Genomic DNA, 22,488 nt, shown 5'->3' with positions numbered 1-22,488 from the left:
CCTATTTTGTCACATTTTAATGTTCTAAGAATGTATTTCTTATAATTATTTTGATGCTTCAATGACATAATTAATCATAATTCACCTCTGATGCTTACATAACAAAGTGTGGATTCTCTACTTGCTCCTCTTACTAAGAGTATTAGAACAGATTAATTGAAAATTGCCTTAATCCTTAAAGAATCTCTACTGTGACTCTAAAAGAACTTTTAATTTTGAAAGCTTTACATCCTGATGAGCCTGTCAGAGTGAATTATCTATTGATTTGTTGAAATAAAATATTTGGGAACCAAATTGTATGATATAAGGTCTATAGTATTCCAAAATGTTTAATCTGCCCTTCGGATGGTTTTTCATGTAGTCTCTCAAATACCTTCACAGACAAGAAAAAAGTATGTGAACAGAATTCATTCCTTTCTTCACTCATTAAACTGATATTTAGACCACACCTGATGAAGAATATCCCATGATGAATAAAACAGACAAAATATATATTTCCATTTAATTTAGAGTATGACAAGGAAGACTGACATTAGAGAAATAAGCTTAAAAATAAATACATAATTACAAATTGTCATTGATACTGAAATGAAGGACAAAGTATGAAATAAAGGATGTATTTTATTGTGAAATACTGTATTTTATCCTGAAGTGGTAACTCATCAAATAAATAAGGGGAAGGTAATAATTATTATCATTCAGATCTTATCCCTTTAAAACAACTGAAAATAGAACTTTAAATAAAGTCAGTTGTTTACTTGAAGGTTTTTATTCAACCCTGAAGACCAATGACACAGGAAATGGTCTACTATTGCACTCAGTTTGGCATTTTAAAGATGTTTAATGATTTTTTTTGCCTCTATTTTATTTCAGAAATGTTCAACCTGAACTGAAATCACTCGCGGTGGGTTTCCATACACTCACTATACGAACACTAGGTATGATAAATAGACAAATTATAAATTCAAGATATATAAATTTTCACATCCATGCTCAAAGACTGGGTGTAATTAATTTCAATTTAAAAAAAACAGTAAAAAAGTATTAGTTAAAATCATTTCTATTTTTGTGGTCAACGACAAATAAGAGACAGAGGAAAACTGTGAAATAAAAGAGAATTTGATTGTTCATTCTAGGTCAAGTCCATCTTCAACTAGAAAAAGGAATTACCCTATTTGTTTGACACTCTTTCTAACAAGAGACAGGAGGTGTGCAAAGTTTGTTCTTCCTTTCAGATTTAGAAATATTTCTTCCCATAAGCAGAGTAGGGGGCCCTCCTTTTACACTGAGGGAGGGAATGTCCCAAACGGCTGGTGGCCTGGGAATCTGGCCGGGCTAACACTGCAAAACAACAGAGATGGACTTTCGCTGCCCCACTCCCTGCGGCCTGGTTCTCTACCTGCAGCAGCTAAATTTGATCAGAAGTGAAAAAATGCAAGAGGAAGTGAGAACTAAAACAATTGAATATTTTGGAATAAGGGGGTGTTTTGAATGAAAGCCGAGGAAATTGCCTTTTTTGTTGTTATTATAGGGTATGGCTGTAGACGCTTGAGGTTAAAAGCCTATTTCTATATTCAAATGAAGTAACTAGTATCCCATTTCCCATTTACATTTTAGACCACACAGATTCCTGTTAGCTTAACAACTTCCAGTTTTACTCTAGGGCAATAGCGCATGCCTCTGTGTAAGACCTATTAACATTATATGCTAACTCCTAGGAAGTGGGAAAAGGGCGCCATTCATCCAGGGGTTGGGGTAGAAGGCTGGTCATGGCCTAGAGGCAATTGCTTATGACAGAAGGAAAGGGAAGTGGGAAGGGTCAATCTCTGGGACCCTTGCAGGCAAAAGACAGAAGCATAACATTGTGGCCAAATTATAATGGACAAGTTGTGCAAGAAGTTTGGGGAAGGGCCACAGATCCTCAAAGGTAAAAAGAGGAAATAGAATGGGGTTGGGAGAGGAGGGAAAAAAAAGTGCTGCAGGATTCCATCACAATTCCCTCCCTAGATTTCTCTTCTCTGCTTCTCTGATCTCACAGCCTCTGCCCATCCCGACAGCTTCCTCTCTCCAGATCCGATGGAGATGCCTTCCTTTTAGAATCTAGAGCATAGAAATGAGCATAGAATCTGAGGGCCAGTACTCCCTTTTGTTATGCTGAAATAAGACTGAGAATAAAAGAAGTTCCTCTAGTAATATAAAATAAAATAAGGAAATTCTGTCTTCCTAGTTGTGAGCGTCCTATTTTGATGTGTCCAATATATGACACAGTGGAACCCGTCTGTTTCTATGGGAAAAGTGTGTGCTGACTACCAAACTTCCGATTCAAAAACAATTGTCTTGAAACAATATATGCATACTTTTGGGGAGATCCATAGCATATGTTAGACTGAAAATGGTATTTGGAAAACAAGCTCTTTGAAATTTTAAAATTCCAATAATGATATAAGACCGCGTTTGTTGCCTAAAACATTTCATTCATTAAGTTTCATCCAAATGATCATGTCCCTAAATTTTGGGTCAAATTGCCAATGCTTAGAACTAGGAGTCAATCTCAGAGGTTATTAAAATAGCAGTAAAAGTAGGTGTGCAATTCTGCTATAAAAGCACATGAATGTTTCTGAAAAGACTCACAAGTATGAAATCATAAACTGCAAATAAAAAATAGGTTAGGAAGAGACCACGGGAGGCCCAATCATCACTACAGTCAAAATTCAGCACCACAGACTGTGACTGGGACGCCAAGTCCGGTTCAGGAAGTGTTAAAAATACACCTCGTTGATGGAGAGAAAATGCACATCGGGGGCTCCCGGGACACCCAGAAGGTGGACGTGGAGCTCTGGGCCAAGAAAGGACAGGCTGCCAAGAGCCTAGCTTTCTGGGAGGCTTGGCCTGTGCTTCTTTGGGGAGGAAATTCTAGTGTTGGCACTCACCTTTTAATTTTCTTAAAAATAGAGTTGAAAAAATCTCCTGCCTTGGCAACAGTTGAGGGCTTTTTATTTCCTTGTGAAGTCATGTCTATTCCCACTCTTCCAGCTCTCTTTGCCAAAAAAAAAAATATTGCACATGAACTAATATAATGTTCATGTTTTATTAACAATATTCTCCTTTTCACCGATCAGGCTTAAGTTAATTGGCATTAAAAGAAGGACAGAGTATAGAGGCTTATAAACAGTGTTGTTTTGTGTGGTGACAAGGTGAGGGCAGAAGAAAGGTGTCTGTGCTATCATTTGTGGTTTGAGCTTTTGAGATTCCTCTTTTATTTTATTTTACTTTCTTAGAGACTTTATTGATTTATTTTTAGAGAGAAGGGAAGGGAAGGAGAAAGAGAGGGAGAGAAACATCAATGTGTGGTTGCCTTTCTCATGCCCCCTCACTGGGGACCTAGCCTGCAACCCAGGCATGTGTCCCGACTGGGAATCGAACTGGCAACCCTTTGCTTCACAGGTCCACACTCAATCCACTGAGCTATACCAGCCAGGGCTCTTTTTTATTTTTTATTTAATTTATTGGGGTGACATTGGTTAATAATATTATATAGGTTTCAAGCGTATATTTTTATGATACATGATCTGTATATTGTATTGTGGGCCCATAGTCAGTTCTTCCCATCACCGTATTTTTGACCCCCTTTACCCTTCAGATTTCTGATTATCTTGATTCTTGAGTAGAATTAGGCCAAAACAGTGAATGAGTCCTCCAAACTTCTTAACGTGTACTTAACCCAAAATGTATCAGCATAGAATATCACCCCATCAAATTTGAAAGGTGTTCCTTGGCTTGACACCTCATTTCATGTTGCAGGAGGAATTCTAGCACCTATATATTTTGGGGCTCTGATTGATAGAACGTGCATGAAGTGGTCCATCAACAGCCATGGGAAGCAAGGTTCTTGTAGGATATATAATTCCAAATTGTATGGGTAAGTTGTCACTATCATATTTCATTAATCTATTCTTCCTTTGTTGATTTTAATTCTTAAAGGATGAAGTATCATTGTCAGTATGATAATGTTAATAATTATAGCTGCCATTTAATAAACTGTACCCAGTCCTGTATCAGGCAATCTGATGCCTCATTTTAATACTCGAAAAACTATAGAAGGGGAAAATTTGTCTTCTTTTTTTCTTATGAAGAAGCTAAAATATGAATAATATTTAAATATGGAAAAAATAAAATTTTTAGAGAATGAATAATGTGTTCGAAATCACACAGCTAATAACAAAAAGATCCAGGATTTCTACTCAAATCATTTTGTTTCCAAAACCTCTCCTGACAACCAACAGCAATGGTGACGTTTAGTGTCCTCTGGCTTCTCCCAGAAGATGCAAAATGACCAACTGGGGCCCTAGTCGTAGGTCAGTTGGGAACCAAAGGGGAAGAATCATATCTATACTATCCTATTCATAAGGAAACAAGTAGGTAGCCGTCTAGAAAAAAATCATGGCAATAATAACTTAACTTTAAATAAAAATTAACTGCTGATTAAAAAATACATAAATTTACAATTTGAAAATAGAAGAAATGGTGATAGAAATTATTGTAATTCTAGGAAGCAGGAATATGTTTCTAAGTGTGACCCCAAACCTTCAAAACCATAGTAGAAAAAAAATAAAATATTTTAAAAATTCTGTATCACAAAACTTATCTTAAGCAAAGTTCCAAGACAAAAGATAAACTGGAAAAATTATTTGTTATTCACAACACAGACACAAGGTTAATGTCCCAAAGAGCTCTTTGTATAGAGTTCTTAAAATCTGAAGATAAACACCACCAAATGCTGGCAATGGTGTGGAACAAGAGAAACTGTCATTGCTGGTGGGAGGGCAAAATGGTACAGCCAGTTGAGAAAACAGTGGGACGGTTTCTTACAAAGCTAAATATAGGCTCATGAAATAATCAAGTAATTGTGCTCCTAATTGTTTACCCAGATGAGCTGGGAACCTGTGCACACACAAAAACCTGCACATGTATATCTATAGCAGCTTAATTCATAATTGCCAAAAGACAGAAGCAACCAAGGTGTCCTTCAGTGAGTAAATAAATAAATTTGGGTATACTCATATAGCAGAATATTATTAAAAATTAAAAAATGGATTTTGTTCATTAGATTCTACATATAGGTGAGACAATATGGTATTTCTCTTTCACTGACTAGCTTATTTCCCTAGCATAATGCTCTCTAGGTCCACCCATGCTATTGCAAAAGGTAAGATTTCCTTCCTGTTTATTGCCATGTAGTACTCCATTGTGTAAAGGTACCATAGCTTTTTTATCCACTAATCTACTGATAGGCACTTGGGCTGTTTCCAGATCTTGGCTATTGTAAATCATGCTTTCATGAACATAGTGTTGATATATTCTTTCGAATCAGTGTCACAGGTGTCTTAGGATATGTTCCTGAAAGTGCAATCGCTGGGTCAATAAGTACATCCATTTTTAATTTTTTGAGGAAACTCCATACTGCTTTCCACAGTGACTGACAGCATTAGAGGGGATGGGACAGATACTGGATGAAAGAAGGTGAAGGGAAAGAACATATATGTATGACCCATAACCACAGACAATAGTGTGATGATGGCCTAAGCAAAGGGGTGTCAAGCACTGGGTGGAAGAGGGCAAAGGAGAAGAAATGGAGACATCTGTAATAGTGTAAACAATAAAAACAAAGTTTAAAAAGTAAAATGTGAAAGGAAAAAATGAAATGAACTATCAAGCTAAAAAAAGACAAGGCCGACACCGAAATGCATATCGAAGTAAAAGAAGGCCATCTGAGAAAGCTACATACCTTATAATTCTCACCATATGCTCTTTCCTAAAGTCTGCACCATCCTGGCAAGCTGGAAATAACTAACCCTCTTTATAACTCTAGGAACTTTGGAGCTCACTCACAGCCCTCATCACTTTTCCTTTGGCCAGCTGGCTTCTTTGCCTAAAGTACTTTGGAAAGTAATTGCTAAAAAAGAGCTGTGCATTCATCAATGAATACACACACACACACACACACACACAAAGTTAAATTGTTACCTCATGATTTTTTGGATTTATTATTTGGAGTTAACCAGATAATTGTTCATTGATTTTATCTAGCACAGACATATAATATCAACAATTCCTAATCCAAGAAATAGACATGCATATTGATATCAATCCTAAATTTAAACACAACGCATTCAAATTTTCTCAGTAACAGTCACATAACAAGAAAATCATTAATTTTTCTTGATAGCAATGGAGTATTTGAAAAGCTTGATATTAGCATATTACTACTTGATATAACCCAAGGATGAAGCAAATATATTTGAAGACTTTTAGATACTGTTTTCATCATACTCAGTACACCACAAGATCCTACTGAAATTTTGATAAACAAGTTTAAAAAGGTCAAAATTATATAATTAACTAATGTCATTCACCTTCAATTAAGCCTTAATTGTTCAAAAATTTTTTTTGCACAAAGCTCATCATCATTTAGTTACCACTGTCAGGAGGCCAGTGAGTGCTCCCTGATGTAGGAGGTCAGTGGTCACCCATCTTTCTTGCTCATTATAATCTCCTGAGCAGCTTTAAAAATAGTAATTTCTTGTGTCCCACCTCTAGACATTTTGATTTAATTCGGGGTGTGGTCTGGGCACAGTAGTTTTTAAATCTCTTCAGGTGATTTTCATGTGCAACCGAAGTTGAGACTCAGGAATAGACCACGTGTGCTAGGTCACTTTGAAATATTCCCAGTAGGCCGAAATGCAGGGCATTTTGCGCTTCCTAAGTCTAGAAGGTAAATGTTAGCTCCTAGTTTGATCTAAACAGTTTCAATTTGCTTATCTCACAGGCAATTCGTTTCCTTTATAATCTGTCACATTACGTATAAAATCTGGCTTTGAGAAAGTTAAACATTCCAAATATACTTAACCCATATTTTTTGGACTATAAGACGTACTTTACCCCGCTCCCCCACCTCCAGCTAATTTGGGAGGAATAATGGTTGTTAATGCTGCTGTTGAGTTCTGCTTACATTTACATTGGTGAAATATTATATTATTTATGCTATTAAATATTTTATCACATTTTTTGCTTCAAAATTTTTTTTTCTATTTTCCTCCTCTAAAACCTAGGTGCATCTTATGGTCTGAAAAATATGGTACTTTATAGAAAGCACTTGGGTAGATCATTAACTACTTTTAGTTTCTGTGGCTTAATATTCTTTGTAAAATAATCAATAATTCTTTGTGTTCCAATAAAGAAATCACTAGAATTGCTACTTTGATATTTTCATGTGTAATTTCAAACATAATTTTTTCTTTTTTTCTTTTGAGGTCTTCTGCCTACTAGAGAGAAGCATTGTAAATTGTTTCACACAATTTAAAATAAAAATTTACCTTTTCTCTTCACAGAAATACCTACTTTGGCTTGAATGGAAGCTTCAGATTTGCAACAGTTATTTTGTATATTGTATTAATTTATGCTATGAAAAAATCTATCAAAAAAAAGGTACCCAAGCATCAGGAAATGGAAGAAAAGCTGAGAATTAAGTGAACTTAGAATTTTTAAATAATGATGGACATTCCATGCCTTCTGCCAGGGCAGGCAGTGAACCCTACATGTAAAAGGAGACCAAAAAAAAAGCCTTCTGTTGCTGTGTTTCAACCAATGCTGTATTGATTCCATAGGATGTTATTTTTTAGCATTTTCTGGCTCTTTTTGTAAAAGGAGACCAAAAAAAAAGCCTTCTGTTGCTGTGTTTCAACCAATGCTGTATTGATTCCATAGGATGTTATTTTTTAGCATTTTCTGGCTCTTTTATTGACTATTCCCACACTCGTTATGCATGATGGAACAATGAATTACCTGTGAATTTATAATAATGAAACAAACTATAAGTGAAAATGAATGGGAATACTCATAGTTATATGACTGCATTTGTAGTTAAGATTAGAATATATGATCCATACACCTTTCCAGTGCGAATAGTGTGTAGTAGAAGAAAACGTATTTGCTCAGGTAATGTCACTCAATAAAACCAGTGACTAGAAGAGAATAGGTAGAGGTGAAAAAATAAGGAGAGAAAGTTATAGCATAAACAAGGAGGAAAGCATAATAGCTTTACACAAAAAGCCCAGTGTGGATTGTGTCACGCAAGCCTGAAGTCTAGTACAATGGAGTACTTACGCTATCACAACGTCTGTCACTCATGTACTAAGTGATATATTTCACAGACCATATTCATCTATAATTCAAAATTGAGTTTTGTCTAGCAACTCCAGTGCATCTTCTTCTAACTTCCCATTAACAGACTGCTGAAAATAGAGATAGACAACATTTGCAAGCTATAACTGTCAGACAACATGTTGTAGAATGTGTTGTTTATTTGGGGCTCGTGGAAAAGAATTAAGAAAAACTGATATTAGCATGAAAAAGCAAAGCCCATTTAAAAGATGTGTCTTTCACAGGGACAAAAACAAGCAGGGGTGGAAACAGGAGGGAGGTGGGGAGGGATGGGGGGGATGGGCTGGGATGGGAGTAAAAGGCAGAAAACTGTACTTGAACAACAATTAAAATAAAATAAAATAAAAGTTAAAAAACAAAATAAATAAATAAAAGATGTGTCTTCATCTCATCTGTCTGTTCTCTGGAAGAAGTAGTCTGCACCAGATAATTTACGAGCTGTCTCTAAATTACATAGTTTTTATTGTGTTTAGTGGTTTGTCTTTGATGCACAAAGAGACATTTCACATCCCCGCAAGGAGAACAAGGGCACTGAAAGAGAACTAATATCAGAACATCACATTTGCTGCTGACAGCAGGGTTATTATAGTGAATGCTAGAAACTATAGTGTTTATCCCAGTAGGTTAAAATAAATATTTCGGGGCACCAGAATCACCTGTGAAACTTTTTTTTAAAGGACGCAATTGTAAATCCACCCTGGAGATTCTGATTTGAAGCATTTGTGATATAGCTTTGGACATCTTTAAAAAAAAACAAACCTCCGTATAGAATCCTTGATAAAGACACAGAAAACCAAACTAAGGGGAGAGATTCCTGAGTACAGTTAAGTCACACAACTTGGCTAGGATCTAGGAACTGGCCTGGAAGTTATATCATCAACCTAGTATCAGGCTGCAGACCTAAGAAGAGATTCATTAATCACACAGGCAGAAATTTCAAAAACCACTCCATTGCTAGCTTACTAAGTAACACATCTAGTGGGATCCTGTCTGAGTATAAATAAAGAGAGAAATTATGAAGCAATTATTTTAAAATACTGCAAACAAAAGCAACATCTCACATTTGTTTATTCAACAATTATTGAGTGTCAAACATCTATCAAGAACCGTAGAAAATGTAATAACAAATACAAGCAAAGGACACTCATAAAACTTACACGTTAAAAGGAGGAAGAACATTAACAGAATTAAATGATAAAATGTTATATAATTAAAATAATATGAATTCAAAGAATGCATTTATTTTTATAAATGGGATATGTACAATGAGGGAAAGGAACATTAAAATATATGCCTCAAATTATTTGATCTACTTTAGAGTCCAAGAATCCAGAATAAATATTAATCTTTAAATCAATGGTATTCATTAAACAGGAATACAAATTTTAGGGGGGAAAAGAGGAAAAAATCAACATATATGAATAAGATAAGAAAAACTTGCAAAGAATCAAAATAATGCAAGAATATAATTAAAATATATATTGGATAAGGTTAAAACAAGACAATGACCAAAAAAACAAACAAATCAATGATGAACTTATATTTGAAAACCTGTGAAACTATGAAGGAAAAAACAGAGAAGCAAATTCTGAAAGAAAGTAGATGATTTAGAGGAAAAACGAAAGCAGCAAACTAAGAAATCTTATCTATTTTGAGGGAGAAATTAATTCTGTAAATGAAACATCGATCAAGTCTCTAATGCATGTATACCTTCCTGCTAGCAGACAGACGAGAGTGCACACGCTGAGGTCTCTCTATGCTGGCCCCCATTTCCACGCAGCTGGGCTTGCGACCATGATGGTCCTTCCTCCTGAAATGCTGGGGGTTTTTTTCACTTCTCTGCATTTCACCTTTGAGATCTAAGCTCAGTCCTATTTCTTCAATGTCTCTGATTTCTTACTACTTAAAAATCTTCCAATTCTATTTGTGGCAACTTCACACTTACCAAAATGGTAATTTTACATTTACTCACGTTTATTTGATAACCACCTGTCTCCTCCACTAGTCATCAACTCCAGAAAGGCAGAAACGGAAATCATTTGACCTGCCTACTTCATTCCCAACACAGAGCTTTGGGCCTGACACACTTGGTGCCTTACCAATTATTTTTGAATGAGTGAATGAATAATTAAGTTCCAAAATGTTAGTCACTTAAAATATGCATTCTATAAATAAAACTCAGAACAGCAAGCAAGAATAAAAATAGCTGCACTAAAATCATTGGATGGGGAAGTGATGGTTTCCAATATTCTGAAGATTTTCTTCAATATTTTAAAACAAACATATAAATTTTAAAATGTCAAAAAGTATATTTTGACTGCCATACAGGCTAAGTGCAGGAGATAAAAATATTTATGAAATAGAATCTTTGCCATTTGGGAGCCCACAAATGAGCTGGAGAAATAGGCCTGTAAACATATGATAATATACATTATAATAAATACTGTAATAGAAAAAAATTTTCATGTCTCTCATTCACAGGAACTATGCTAATCTTTTCTTGTATTTCAACATACGTGTTCATGGAGATTTTACTGAAACAAAATGATTGAAAATTAATCATTACAAATTTGGCAGTGGCCATTGTCGCTTTCCTCTGTGCAACTTCTACCTTTCCTAAACCACACTGTGCTTACCTCCTGGAGCTCGAGGATCAGGCTGATGAGATGATTACAACACAAGCGGTACAACCACAACGGGGTGCAGCCAGGAGGCAGGCCCCAAATAGGGGTTTGGAATGGGGTCCAAAACTCAGGGTGTTCAGAAAATATTAGAGAAAAATATATATGATGTCCTCACCCCCACCAGTCTGAGCTGGGGGATGGGTCACATGGAGCAGGGAGACTGAGAGCTGTTTTGCATAGCAATAGCTTGACACTAACCTCTGGCATGGTCATTTAACTTAACTGGTTTTATAGATATGTTAAACAGCTGTGGTCACACTTTGAGGCAAGGGGATGGGAGTGACTTCAACCCAGGATATAACTGGGAAGCAACGCCCCCTGGTTACAACACCTGCAAGACACTTGGAGATGATTGGCTTCATGACATGGGGCCACGCCTGCCCAGACTTGCTATGGCAGCCCAGTAAAGCTGGAAGGACACAGCAATGCTGGCAGGTGTAACTAACTGTGGGTGGAATGGGAAATGGGCTGCAGAGGAAGATTGGCACGGGGATTTAAACCCAGATGTGGCAGCCATGACGAATATCACCACGAGGCTCTGGGATGCTCCCTTTTGCCATGTGGCTTAGGCAGCAAGGGAGACTTTGTCTGGAAGAAAAAGGGTGAAAGGACTCTTGCTGGTGGGCCATGAGAAGGTGCCACATGGCTTTGGATTGACTGGAGACCATGGTAGCAACACAGCTGATGGTGTCAGGAGCCTGAATCATGGACTTCTGCTTCATTTCCTGAGAAACAGTACCCTGGACCGGGCAAAGCAGAGAAGGAAAGACAGTGCGTTCGTGGGTATTCTAAAGGGCTTTAGTATTTTAATGAAGTCATTAAGCCATTACTCCAATAATTCCTTTCCTTTTCCCCAACCTCTGGCATTGAGAAATGTTTTTCCTCTGGTGGCAGCAAAGCAAACCTATTATGTGTCGGGGGAACCCCTGGAGAGAAAAGAGGGACCCCTGTTCCTCCCAGCAGAAACACGTCTGTCTCTAAATTTCCAATTAGCTGTTTGCCCAATAACCCTGTTTCACTGATGGGTTCCAGAAATTTTGTAACTTGCATTTTATCCAGCTTTTTCTTATTATAAGAATGTGGGTGCAACACTTTTCTACTCCGTGTGTCTGAGCTGAAATAGAAGTCTGAAATCATAAGCATATAATTCTGTAACATAACAGAATCACTCTCAAGCACACCATATAACATTTTAGGTGAAATGTTCAAATTAAAACTATAAGTTACTACACCTATATCATTACCCTATGAACCACACTCAAGCAGGCGTTACTTCTACTGGACCCTGTAGTAGGTCTTGTTTTGTTAACTCTGGGTTTTTATTCAAAGATTTACCCCTAGTGCCTGTGCATGAAGAGTTCTAGTGATGCTCTCTTAGCAATATTTCTTATATTCTTACCATCTTTTCATTAATATGAACTTCTAAAGAGCTGATAAAGAAAATAACAAATAATGCCATTAAGAAGGAAGGTGGCACTCACAATCCCACATATACTAAGCAATATTTTCCATAGCACTTACCACCCTCAACACAATAAAGAATTTTTTGTGCTTCCTGTATTTTCACTGACGTATACCAAACTCCTAAATCAAGGCCACAAGGATGAGGTTCATTAAAAGCATTCAATAAAAATATGGTGAAAAGTGCACTTTAAATTCAGTGTAAAATAAATTGAATAAAAAACAATAAGATGGAAGAAAAGGTATAATCTTACAAATACATCTGATATTTGGAATGACTACAAGCAGCAAACTTGTTGGAAATTATTAGGTGTATATGATACTAGTCTGTAAGTAATTTTCATCCCAGGTCTTAAGAAAAATATACAGGATTATGAAAAGATAAAGGTTTCCCACCTCATATTAATATACTTAAATATCTTTTCCCCCATATTAGCCATTCTAAGGAAGTGAGTACAGTATAGCATTACTGATGGGAAGAATCAATCTCTCTGTCCCTGTCTCTCTCACTTCACCTTTCCCCACCCCCTCCCTCCTTCATGTAACTTGTATTGCTGTCATTTCATTTAGTTATCAAAAACAATATTGGTGAAGGAGAATACTTTTTAAATTTATACAGCTTGCGATGTAAAAGCCAAAATCATGTCTATGTCCACATTTGAAAAGTACCGTAATTTTGCTTGAGATCTCACTGAACCTACAGATAAATTTTGGGAGAGCTGACATCCCTACAATATTAAATCTTAGCATCAGTAAACATGATATAGATCTCAATTTATCTGCACTGTTTTGTAGTTTTGGAGGTATGCTATATGATTTATTGCTAGAATTTCAGTGTGTGGGTTTTTTTTGCATGCTGTGCTAAATATTTGGTTAGCCAAAAAGTCTGTTTAGTTTCTTCCTTAAAATAAAAGATATATTTTTCACTTTTACCAGTAACTTTATTGATTTGGATATTTTGAGACTCTCCATTATCTCCTGCCTGGTATAACACTGATTGTTCTCAGTGTCTCAATTTGATCACTATCAACTTGAACTGGTTTATCCAACTGAGAAGCATGGTCCAGCAAGAATTCTCCAGCTCGAAACTTCACAAACCACTTCTGACACATTTGGTGAGTCCCAGCACCTTCTCCACACACTGCACACATCTTTTTTTTTTTTTTTTTTTGCCTTTCAGTGGCATTTTTACCTTTCTTGAAATAGTAAAGCATAATATGCCAAAATGTTGTATATTTTCTTCCATCTTAAGTATTAAAATGGCTGCACAAAAATTCACCCATTTTGATAAGTTTTTTAATGCACCCTGACATGACAGCTGTCACAATAAAAATCTAACAAAATTGCTTCAAATGAAGTTAAAGACAACTGAGCACTACCAGAGCCATCTTACAGGGAAAAAAAGTGAACTTTTTGGCCAACCCAACAGTATGTCTTGCTAATATAATTACCTCATTTTTATTGATATATGAAAAACTGCATTTGATTTTGTGCACTTCCCTTATATACAGTGAACTTTGTTAACATTCACTAATTGTGATAGTTCATTTGTAGTAACTTCTGGATTTTCTACATGCAAAACATGTCACTGATAGTTTTATCATTTTTCTTTTTTTTAAATTTTTTTAAAGATTTTATTTATTTATTTATATTTAGAGGGGAAGGAGAGAGGGAGAGAAACATCAATGTATGGTTGCCTTTCGTGCGTCCCCTGCTGGTAGTTGGCCTGCAAGGAACCAGCCTGCAACCCAGGCGTGTGCCCTGACTGGGAATCGAACCGCGATCCTCTGGTTCGCAGACCCGCGCTCAATCCACGGAGCTACACCAGCCAGGGCCTCATTTTTCTTTTCTTATCCTTACAAATTTTGTTTGTTTTCCCCCATTTCCCTGGCTGGGACACAATATTAAATAGAAATGGTCATAGAAGGCATTATCTTCTCACGCCCAACATTGGCAGGAAAGCTTTAATATTTCCCTTTTAAATACAACACTGGCAGTGAGGGGTTTTAAAATCATTATTATATCTTGAAAAATATCACATGGAATTTGTGGTGATTGTTTTTCTGATTCAAAGTAAATATTCACTTTTAGCCTCATTTTAGAATCATAATTTTGATTGTTTTTCTTATATAAGCCCTTCTTTCAAGTCAGGCTTAAAACTCCGGACCCCTAGCCCAGCCCTGCCAATGCAGCGTCGGGTAGCCAGGACGAAGCGCCACGCCCTTCAGGTGCTGTCTTTCAGCCCCGTGCTTCTTGACTCTTGGTTGCAAGATGCTCCTTGCCGTTTTTCAAGGCCGGACACCCAGAATTCAGGCAGGAGGAAGTTAAAGGGCAAAATACCTTCATAGAAAGCTTTCTTTCTATTTTAGAAAGAAATCCCTCCCCAATTACCGAGCCTCTGCCAATATCTCATTGATCAAAACTGTAATCGCTGTAAGGTAGCCAGCAGCAAAGGAGAACTTCTTACATTTGCTTCCGCTGTTCTGTTCATCAGGATGAGATATTTTTCTTTCATTTCATCAATCCAGAGTCCTCATTTCCCACCAAGCCCCGAATGAGAGGCTTAGGCAGAAAATTCTGATGACGTAGTGAGTCACCATATATCCACAGTGTTTACAGTTACCTCGTACCGTTATTTGTTGTTCTGTTTTCTGTGTCTATTTATTCACTATAACAAAATGACACCAGTTCAAATTCTACTTGAATTCTACAGCCTACAACTTAGTTACTACCTGCACCCACCAACGCACATATATCTCTAGAAACAAGTACAGAAATGAAAAAATAATTGTTCAGTGAACACCATTGGGGAGTATCCACAACTCATAATTAGAGGACTCAGTTTCAACCCTTTCGGTAAAATGCATTTTCTTATTTTTTATTGTTTTTGATGATGTGTTATTTTATGAAATATTATGTTGATCATGTTTTGCATACACAGGAAAAGTCAGAGTACGAAATGAACTGAAATGAAAGATATTTATAACATTCTTTTTTCGTTCTCATGATAATCCAGTATCACAGACGCAAACACTTTTTGTTCTACTATTCTATTTCTTTCCATTTCAGTTTACATTCAATGTTATTTTGTATTAGTTTCAGGTATACAGTTAGACAATCATATACTTTACAAAGTGTCATCCCCAATATTTCCAGTACCCTCCTGGCACCATACATAGTTATTACAATATTATTGACTGTATTTCCTATGCTGTACTTTATACCCTCATAACTCTTTTGTAACTACCAATTTGTCCTTCTTAATTCCTTCACCTTTTTCTCACTCTCCCCCAAACTTCCTCCCTTCTGGTACACATCAGTTTGTTCCCTTTATCCATGAGTCTGTTTTAATTTTATTTGTTTGTTTGTTTTGTTCTTTAGATTCTACATATAAGTGAAATCATCTGATATGTATCTTTCTCTGCCTGATTTATTTCACTTAGCATAACACCCTCTAGTTCCATCCATGCTGTTGCAAATTGTAAGATTTTGTTCTTTTTATGGCCAAACAATATTCCTTCATATATATGTACTACTTTGTTTTTTATCCACTCGTCTACTGCCAGGCCAAGGGTTTGCTTCCATATACTCACTATTGTAAATAAAGCTGTAATGAAGATAAGGGTGCATATATTATTTTAAATTAGTATTTTGGGTTTCTTTGGATATCTACCCAGAACTGGAATCACTGGGTCGTAAGGCATCTCCACTTTTAGCTTTTTGAGGAACCTCTGTACTGTTTTCCACAGTGGCTGCACCAATCCACATTCCCACCAGCAGTGCACAAGGGTTCCCTTTTCTCCACATCCTCATGAGCACTTGTTGATTTATTGCACCTCTCCAATGCTTAGTGACATTGAGCATCTTTTCATATGTCTGTTGGCCATCTGTATGTCCTCTTTGGAGAAGTGTCTATTCAGGTCCTCTGCCCTTTTTGTAATTGGATTGTTGGGGGTGGTGTTGAGTTGTAGGAATTCCTTATAAATTTTGGATATTAACCCCTTATCCAGTGTATCATTGGCAAGCATCTTTTCCCATTCAGTAGGTTGTCTTTTTATTTTGTCCATAGTTTCCTGTGCTGTGCAAAAACTTTTTAGTTTAATGTAGTCCCATCTGTTTTTTGTTTTGTTTTGCTTTCCTTGTCTAAAGAGATATGTCAGAAAAAAAGTACTGCTAAGAGAAATGTCTGAGATTTTACTGAGGCAACCACTTTTGAGCAATTCAAATAATATGTTTATGCTAATATTTCCTTATCTTATCCAGTTTAATATGCATTTTAACTTTGTGCTATAAAATATGAAGAACGCTTATTCCCTCTCCTTTCCTTTACATGTCTTTTCCCAATTTCTGTGTTTTTTGAAGTTCTGTTTTTTAAGAACCTATAAATATTGGTTACATTTACTATTATAAATAATATATTAAACTATTTCTAATTCCATTAAGTTAGACTCCCCACAATATTAAATAAGAAAATTAGCAACCCTAGACTACCTACCACCTGTTTTTCTCTGGTTTCTCTTCTCTACTGTCTGCTCTGCCATTATCTCTGCTTTGTCAGGAGGGAGAGCAAGTGACCAGAACAAGAACTGGCCTTCCAAGGCCTCATGAACTGAACAACAGAAGTCATGAGGAGTTAACAGAGCACTGCACCACTCACTGTTGCTGATCTTTTTTCTTTTACCAATAGGGGGTCAAGAGAGCACCGTATGCTTTCAAGTAAAATGCCATCTTTCTGAGTAGAGGACAAGAGTGAGCCCACAGAACTGGGTCCAGAGCTGGGTCCCAAAACCTTGTCTCTGCAGACCTGTTATTCTCCCCTGGGAGTGTTCAAGTAGGTGGGCGCACTGTAAACAGAGCAAGACAGCATTCTCTGATCTCTTTGACAACAGAAGTCAAGACGGAGCCACTGATGCTCAAGCAAGACTCTGCTTCTCCAGTTTGCCTCTACACCAGAGTCATAAAGGAGCCCGGTCATCACCCCTCCTAATTGTGATCCTCACCAACATGATCTGCCTTGGGATCTGTCAGAACTAATTGGGTCAGTCACTCCGAAAGCTTCAGAATTCCAAGTTATCTCTCATGCCCCTTCTTCTAATTTTCATATCGAGTTTCCCCACTTACCCATCTTTTCCTCTCAGACTCCATTTCCTACATTTGCTCCCTTTCAGTCTGTCCTCTGGAACTTAGAGTCCTGTATCACCACAACCACCTGTACCCTCAAACCATGAATAAGCCTTCTCTTCACCACCGTACCCTAACAAAAACCTGGGTTCCTTCTGAGGACACTGCTTACTTTTTATGTGGTATCTGTTTACCTTTTCTCACAGCTCTGGATATTTATTTAAGAAATAAATATCCTCTGTTAGCTTCCTTGCTCCTCTGTTAGCTTCCAGACCATTTTCTCCACTTCCTCCCCTCCAGGACGAGCAGCTCCAAACCTAACATCATCAGGCCTCTGGACCTCACTGCTGTGGTCATACCTACCCTGAGTTATACTCTTCATTTTCAGTGGTTTCAGCGGCTCTCTCATGCTTCAACATTGTCTCTGTCTTGAATCATGCTTATTTTTAATATACCCAGAGTTGAAGTCTCAGATTTCACAAGCCCCCAAAATAACTCTTAATTCTTCACCCCAAACTTTTTTTCTACTCAGTCTTTCTCATCTGAGTTGCTTTTTTTTTTTTCATATTGCACGTGTAACTGTTCAGCAAATCATGTTGGTCTGAAAAATATCTGTGCACAGTCCTTCAGGTAACTGGCCTATATTCTGTCCAGCTACCACCTCGTATTTTTTCCAACCTACATTCCAGGCTCCCTGTAGGTACATTCTGAATTACGGCCCCTTCCAGTCAGTTCTATCCCATTCTCTTTATATTCCACATATGTAACCATAATATATTGACACTCGCTTCTCCCATTCTTCCTTTCTGCATTCTCCTCACTATTAGGGATTTATATGATTTGTATACATTGACTATGATTTCAATGGGACAAAGAAAAAGGAGGAAGATAAAGAAGTAGATAAATATGGCTGTTCATTCTACTCTCTTAAACCAAAACTCTGCATTCTCCAAAAGGCTCTTGTATTGTATCCATAAGTTATAGAATAATACTGTGAGTAGATTCAGTTGTTTGTTTGTTTGATAAAGTAAATTTAGTTTCAAATGTGTACCTTGAATTTTGTTAATTTCAGTTTTTATAACAGATGCTACTTTTAGAAAGCTTCGTTCATTCTAACACAGTTATGGAGAACTCGTGCTCACGTGTTACTGTCGGGCACTGTGAGTGGCAGTGATCCTCGGAGACCTCCTAACCCGGGGGAGGGCTCCTTGCACAATGTCTTCACCACAAGCAGCCTCTAAGGACCAGTGTTTTTCTAATATCACCCTTTCCTTCTGTGGCTCAGACACTTGTTTTAAAGCAAGTCTCCTAGTTTGAATTGCTGAAAAAAAAAATTCCAACAATCTTTGCCACATAATTTTTAATAACCTGATCCAGTTTGGCAGTACTATGACCAAAATGAACAAATACATGACAAATAATAAAGCAGGGAATGAATTGAAAGCACATGATGGCACATTGATGAGCAATCGATTTTCAAAGAGTCACATGTGGAAGGAATAAGAGGAGTTCAAGAACAATTTCTAAATAAAAGAAGAAGACAAAGCCTTCTTTTACTTGGAAGTAACATGAATAAAATACCTACATATTCACATAAACAGGATGGGAATTTCAGTCTCTAAATAACCCTAATATCAAAGCAGAAATTTAATAGAATTAAATGGATTTTCATAACAGAAAACTTTTAGAATCATTTGGAAAAGATGTCAGAAATACACACAAGTTAAAAGAGAAATTGCTCTTACAACATACAAATAAAGCTGGCTTTAATAAACTGTTTTGAGGGTTGTTGTAAATGTCCATCTGAGGAAAACCACAAGTGCCATTAATGTGTCAGAAATACCATCAGAGAACATGTTTTCATCTTCAGTACAAAAATCTTTTTGAGGTTCTTAGAGACCAGGAAAAGTTAGCTGCAGTACCTCTACTGATTTTAAAAACAATTAAGTCATAGTGTGCACTCCAGCTCTGGGAAACACGGTATAATAAGGCATTACAGTTTAGTTTTCAATTCATCGTTATTCAAAACTGTGGAAATTTGGTCCATTTCTTGGCACTCATTTTCCTTCCCTGGAATCTTTGCCTCAACAGGGACAGTTCCTGAAGAGTCATTGTCACCAGGTAGACGATACTTCCTCAAAATAATTAGGATTGCAAGGGCTGGAATAAAGCTTAATCCTCTTAGTGCTATCGGCAATCCAATGTAGAGGTATCTATCAAAAAAAATAGAACATATTAAATCTTACATAGACAGTGTGCTGAATACAAACCCGTTTTGCATATCTTTAATTACATTAGTATTTTATTGCCATAAGAACAACAGCAGCTGTTTTGCACGTTGATCATACATAAGCAACTTTGTGAAACTTGCTTATTGTTTGTTAAAATGGTTTTCTTCAGAATTTTTCATCCAGAAAGTCCAGTTTTTTTCTTCTTTTCTAATCTTTTGCTGCTATTTTTATTTTATTTATATTGACTAGACTCTTTAACTTAAATTTAATATTAACAGTGACTGCATTTTTATTTCAGTACTTCATATGAACGCTCCTGAGGAATCACTGTTGATTATCATCAGTTCACTGAAGGTTTGGAAAACTAGCTTTTAAGGCCTCAGGATCTGGTGCTTTTAGTGATGGGAATTTTGATTGATTCAGTTTAAATAACTATAAAAATGTTCATGGTTTTTACATATTATAGTAAAATTTTGGTGATATATTATTTGTTTAGAAAATTCTCATTTAACATGCTTCTAAATTATCTCAAATATATAAGTAACTGTACTTATATTCCCTTTTCTATTCTTACTAATGTTTGTGTCACCTCTCTTTATCTTTTCATATAATTGTCATTATTATGTTTAAACTTTTCAAAAACACAATTTTAATATTTTGGTTGCGTCTATTAATTTCTGCTTTCTATTTTCATCTTTCTACTCAAATTTCCTTTTATTATGAAACATTTCAAGAATACATAAAAAAAATTCTTACTCACCACTGAGGTTTTTCAAATGACTAAATTTTGCTACTTTTATTTCAGACCGCTTCAGAAGAAAATACTAATACATTTAAGTCCCATGTACCCCTGTGATCTTATTGCCTTCTAACCCATCCCAGATAAAACATTATGTTAAATTTTACGAATTTTACTCCTAGTTTATTTTTATAGTTTTACAGAGGATAATTATATATTCATGATATACACAAGTACTTTACAGGTTTTTACATTTTAAAAATTTGGCAAAATGCCATCTGTTTTATTCTGAAAATTCCTATGTGAGCTCACCATTTTTAAACTATGTTTGTACATGCAGTTTCACTTTATTTCTTAGCTGTTGCATCATATTCCATTGTATGAACACACCACATTCATTAGTTTCCTATTGGACACTTTTATTGCTTAATATTTCTAAAGCTACATTACTCTAATAAACTTCCTCTTACATGTTTCCTTGTGCATGTGAGCAAGACTTTCTCTAAAATATAGCTAAGGGTCTCAGATATGGAGTATGCAACTTTGTAAATATTGCCCAGTAGTTCTCCTCATGGTTTTTCTTTACCACCAGTAGTGCAGGCGAATTCCTATGCTCCCCACTTATGTTCCACCATTCTTTATTGCCGATAGTGTCTCCTGTTGTAAGGAAAATTTTAAATTTTGTATGCAGCCACCTTTTCCCATTTCTTGATCTCTAGTTTGTGTTTAATGCCAACCCAAAGAAAAGCAATAAAGATCATAAAGATATTAGGAACTATTGTTGTTCATAACCTATTAGCTACTGGTCCAATTTTCTTTTTTTTGTAAATATATTTTATTGATTATACCATTACAGTTGTTCTATCCCCCCTTCATTCCCCCCCACCCTGCACACCCTCTCCCCCACCATTCCCCCCCTTTAGTTTATGACCACCTGTCTCAAGTTCTTTAGATTCTATATTTCCTCTACTATTCTTGCCCTCCCCACTATCTATTTTCTACCTACCATCTATGCTACTTATTTTCTGTACCTTCTCCCCCCTTCTCCTCCTCCCACTCCCCTGTTGCTAACCCTCCATGTGATCTTCATTTCTATGGTTCTGCTCCTCATCTAGCTGTCCTCTTGGTTTGCTTTTGTTTTAGGTGTGGTTGTTAATAACTGTGAGTTTGCTGTCTTCTCACTGTTCATATTTTTTATCTTCTTTTTCTTAGATAAGTCCCTTTAACATTTCATATAATAAGGGCTTGGTGATGATGAACTCCTTGAATTTGATGTTATCTGAGAAGCACTTTATCTGCCCTTCCATTCTAAATGAAAGCTTTGCTGGATAAAGCAATCTTGGCTGTAGGTCTTTGGATTTCATGACTTGGAATACTTCTTTCCAGCCCCTTCTTGCCTGTAAGGTCTCTTTTGAGAAATCTGCTGACAGTCTGATGGGAACTCCTTTGTAGGTGACTGTCCCCTTATCTCTTGCTGCTTCTAGGATTCTCTCCTTCATTTTAATCTTGGCTAATATAATGATGATGTGCCTTGGTGTGTCCTTTCTTGGGCCCAACTTCTTTGGCACTCTCTGAGCTTCCTGGATTTCCTGGAAGTTTATTTCCTTTGCCAGACTGGGGAAGTTCTCCTTTATTATTTGTTCACATAAGTTTTCCACTCGTGGCTGTTTCTTTTCCCCTTCTGGTACCCCTATAATTCAAATGTTGGAATGTTCAAAGATGTCCTGGAGGTTCCTAAGCCTCTTCTCATTTTTTTGAATTCTTGTTACTTCACATTTTTCTGTTTGGTCATTTCTTCCTTCCTTCTGGTCCACTCCATTGATTTGAATCCCAGTTTCCTTTCCATCACTGTTGGTTTCCTGTGCATTTCCCTTCATTTCAATTAGTTTAGCCTTCATATGTTCCTCTAATTTGTGACTAAAATCAACCAGTTGTGTGAGCATGCTGATCATCAGTATTTTGAACTGTGCATCTGAGAGGTTCACTATTTCTTTTTCGCTTAGAGTTATTGGCTCTGGGGCTTTGAGTTCTT

The 22,488-nt window shown here is 36.5% G+C and overlaps 2 protein-coding genes across 10 annotated transcripts in view; one reads left to right on the top strand and one right to left on the bottom strand.

Moving 5' to 3' along the window:
• The window catches only part of LOC118978343 (solute carrier organic anion transporter family member 1B3-like), a 43,734-nt gene extending 36,053 nt beyond the window's left edge, over positions 1-7,681 (top strand). For 2 of the 3 annotated variants that reach the window (XM_037033769.1, XM_037033767.1), the window contains 3 exons: positions 874-938; positions 3,802-3,919; positions 7,389-7,681. In XM_037033769.1, coding sequence (XP_036889664.1) covers positions 874-938; positions 3,802-3,919; positions 7,389-7,530 — 325 coding nt within the window. In that variant the 3' untranslated portion in view covers positions 7,531-7,681. Of the gene's footprint in view, positions 1-873; positions 939-3,801; positions 3,920-6,485; positions 6,516-7,388 lie in introns of those variants that run through there. The other variant, XM_037033768.1, reaches the window with a different exon arrangement.
• Positions 7,682-17,518: 9,837 nt separating this feature from the next.
• Positions 17,519-22,488, bottom strand: part of SLCO1A2 (solute carrier organic anion transporter family member 1A2) — a 73,960-nt gene continuing 68,990 nt past the window's right edge. For all 7 annotated transcript variants that reach the window (XM_037033787.1, XM_037033785.1, XM_037033788.1 and 4 more), the window contains one exon: positions 17,519-19,699. In XM_037033787.1, coding sequence (XP_036889682.1) covers positions 19,480-19,699 — 220 coding nt within the window. In that variant the 3' untranslated portion in view covers positions 17,519-19,479. The remainder of the gene's footprint in view (positions 19,700-22,488) is intronic.

This window comes from Sturnira hondurensis, unplaced genomic scaffold, assembly GCF_014824575.4.
Source record: "Sturnira hondurensis isolate 20B ecotype Veracruz unplaced genomic scaffold, ASM1482457v3 Scaffold0021795, whole genome shotgun sequence".
NCBI lineage: Eukaryota > Metazoa > Chordata > Mammalia > Chiroptera > Phyllostomidae > Sturnira > Sturnira hondurensis.
The sequence above is the reverse complement of the archived record's forward strand: the minus strand, read 5'-3'. Positions and strand labels throughout refer to the sequence as shown.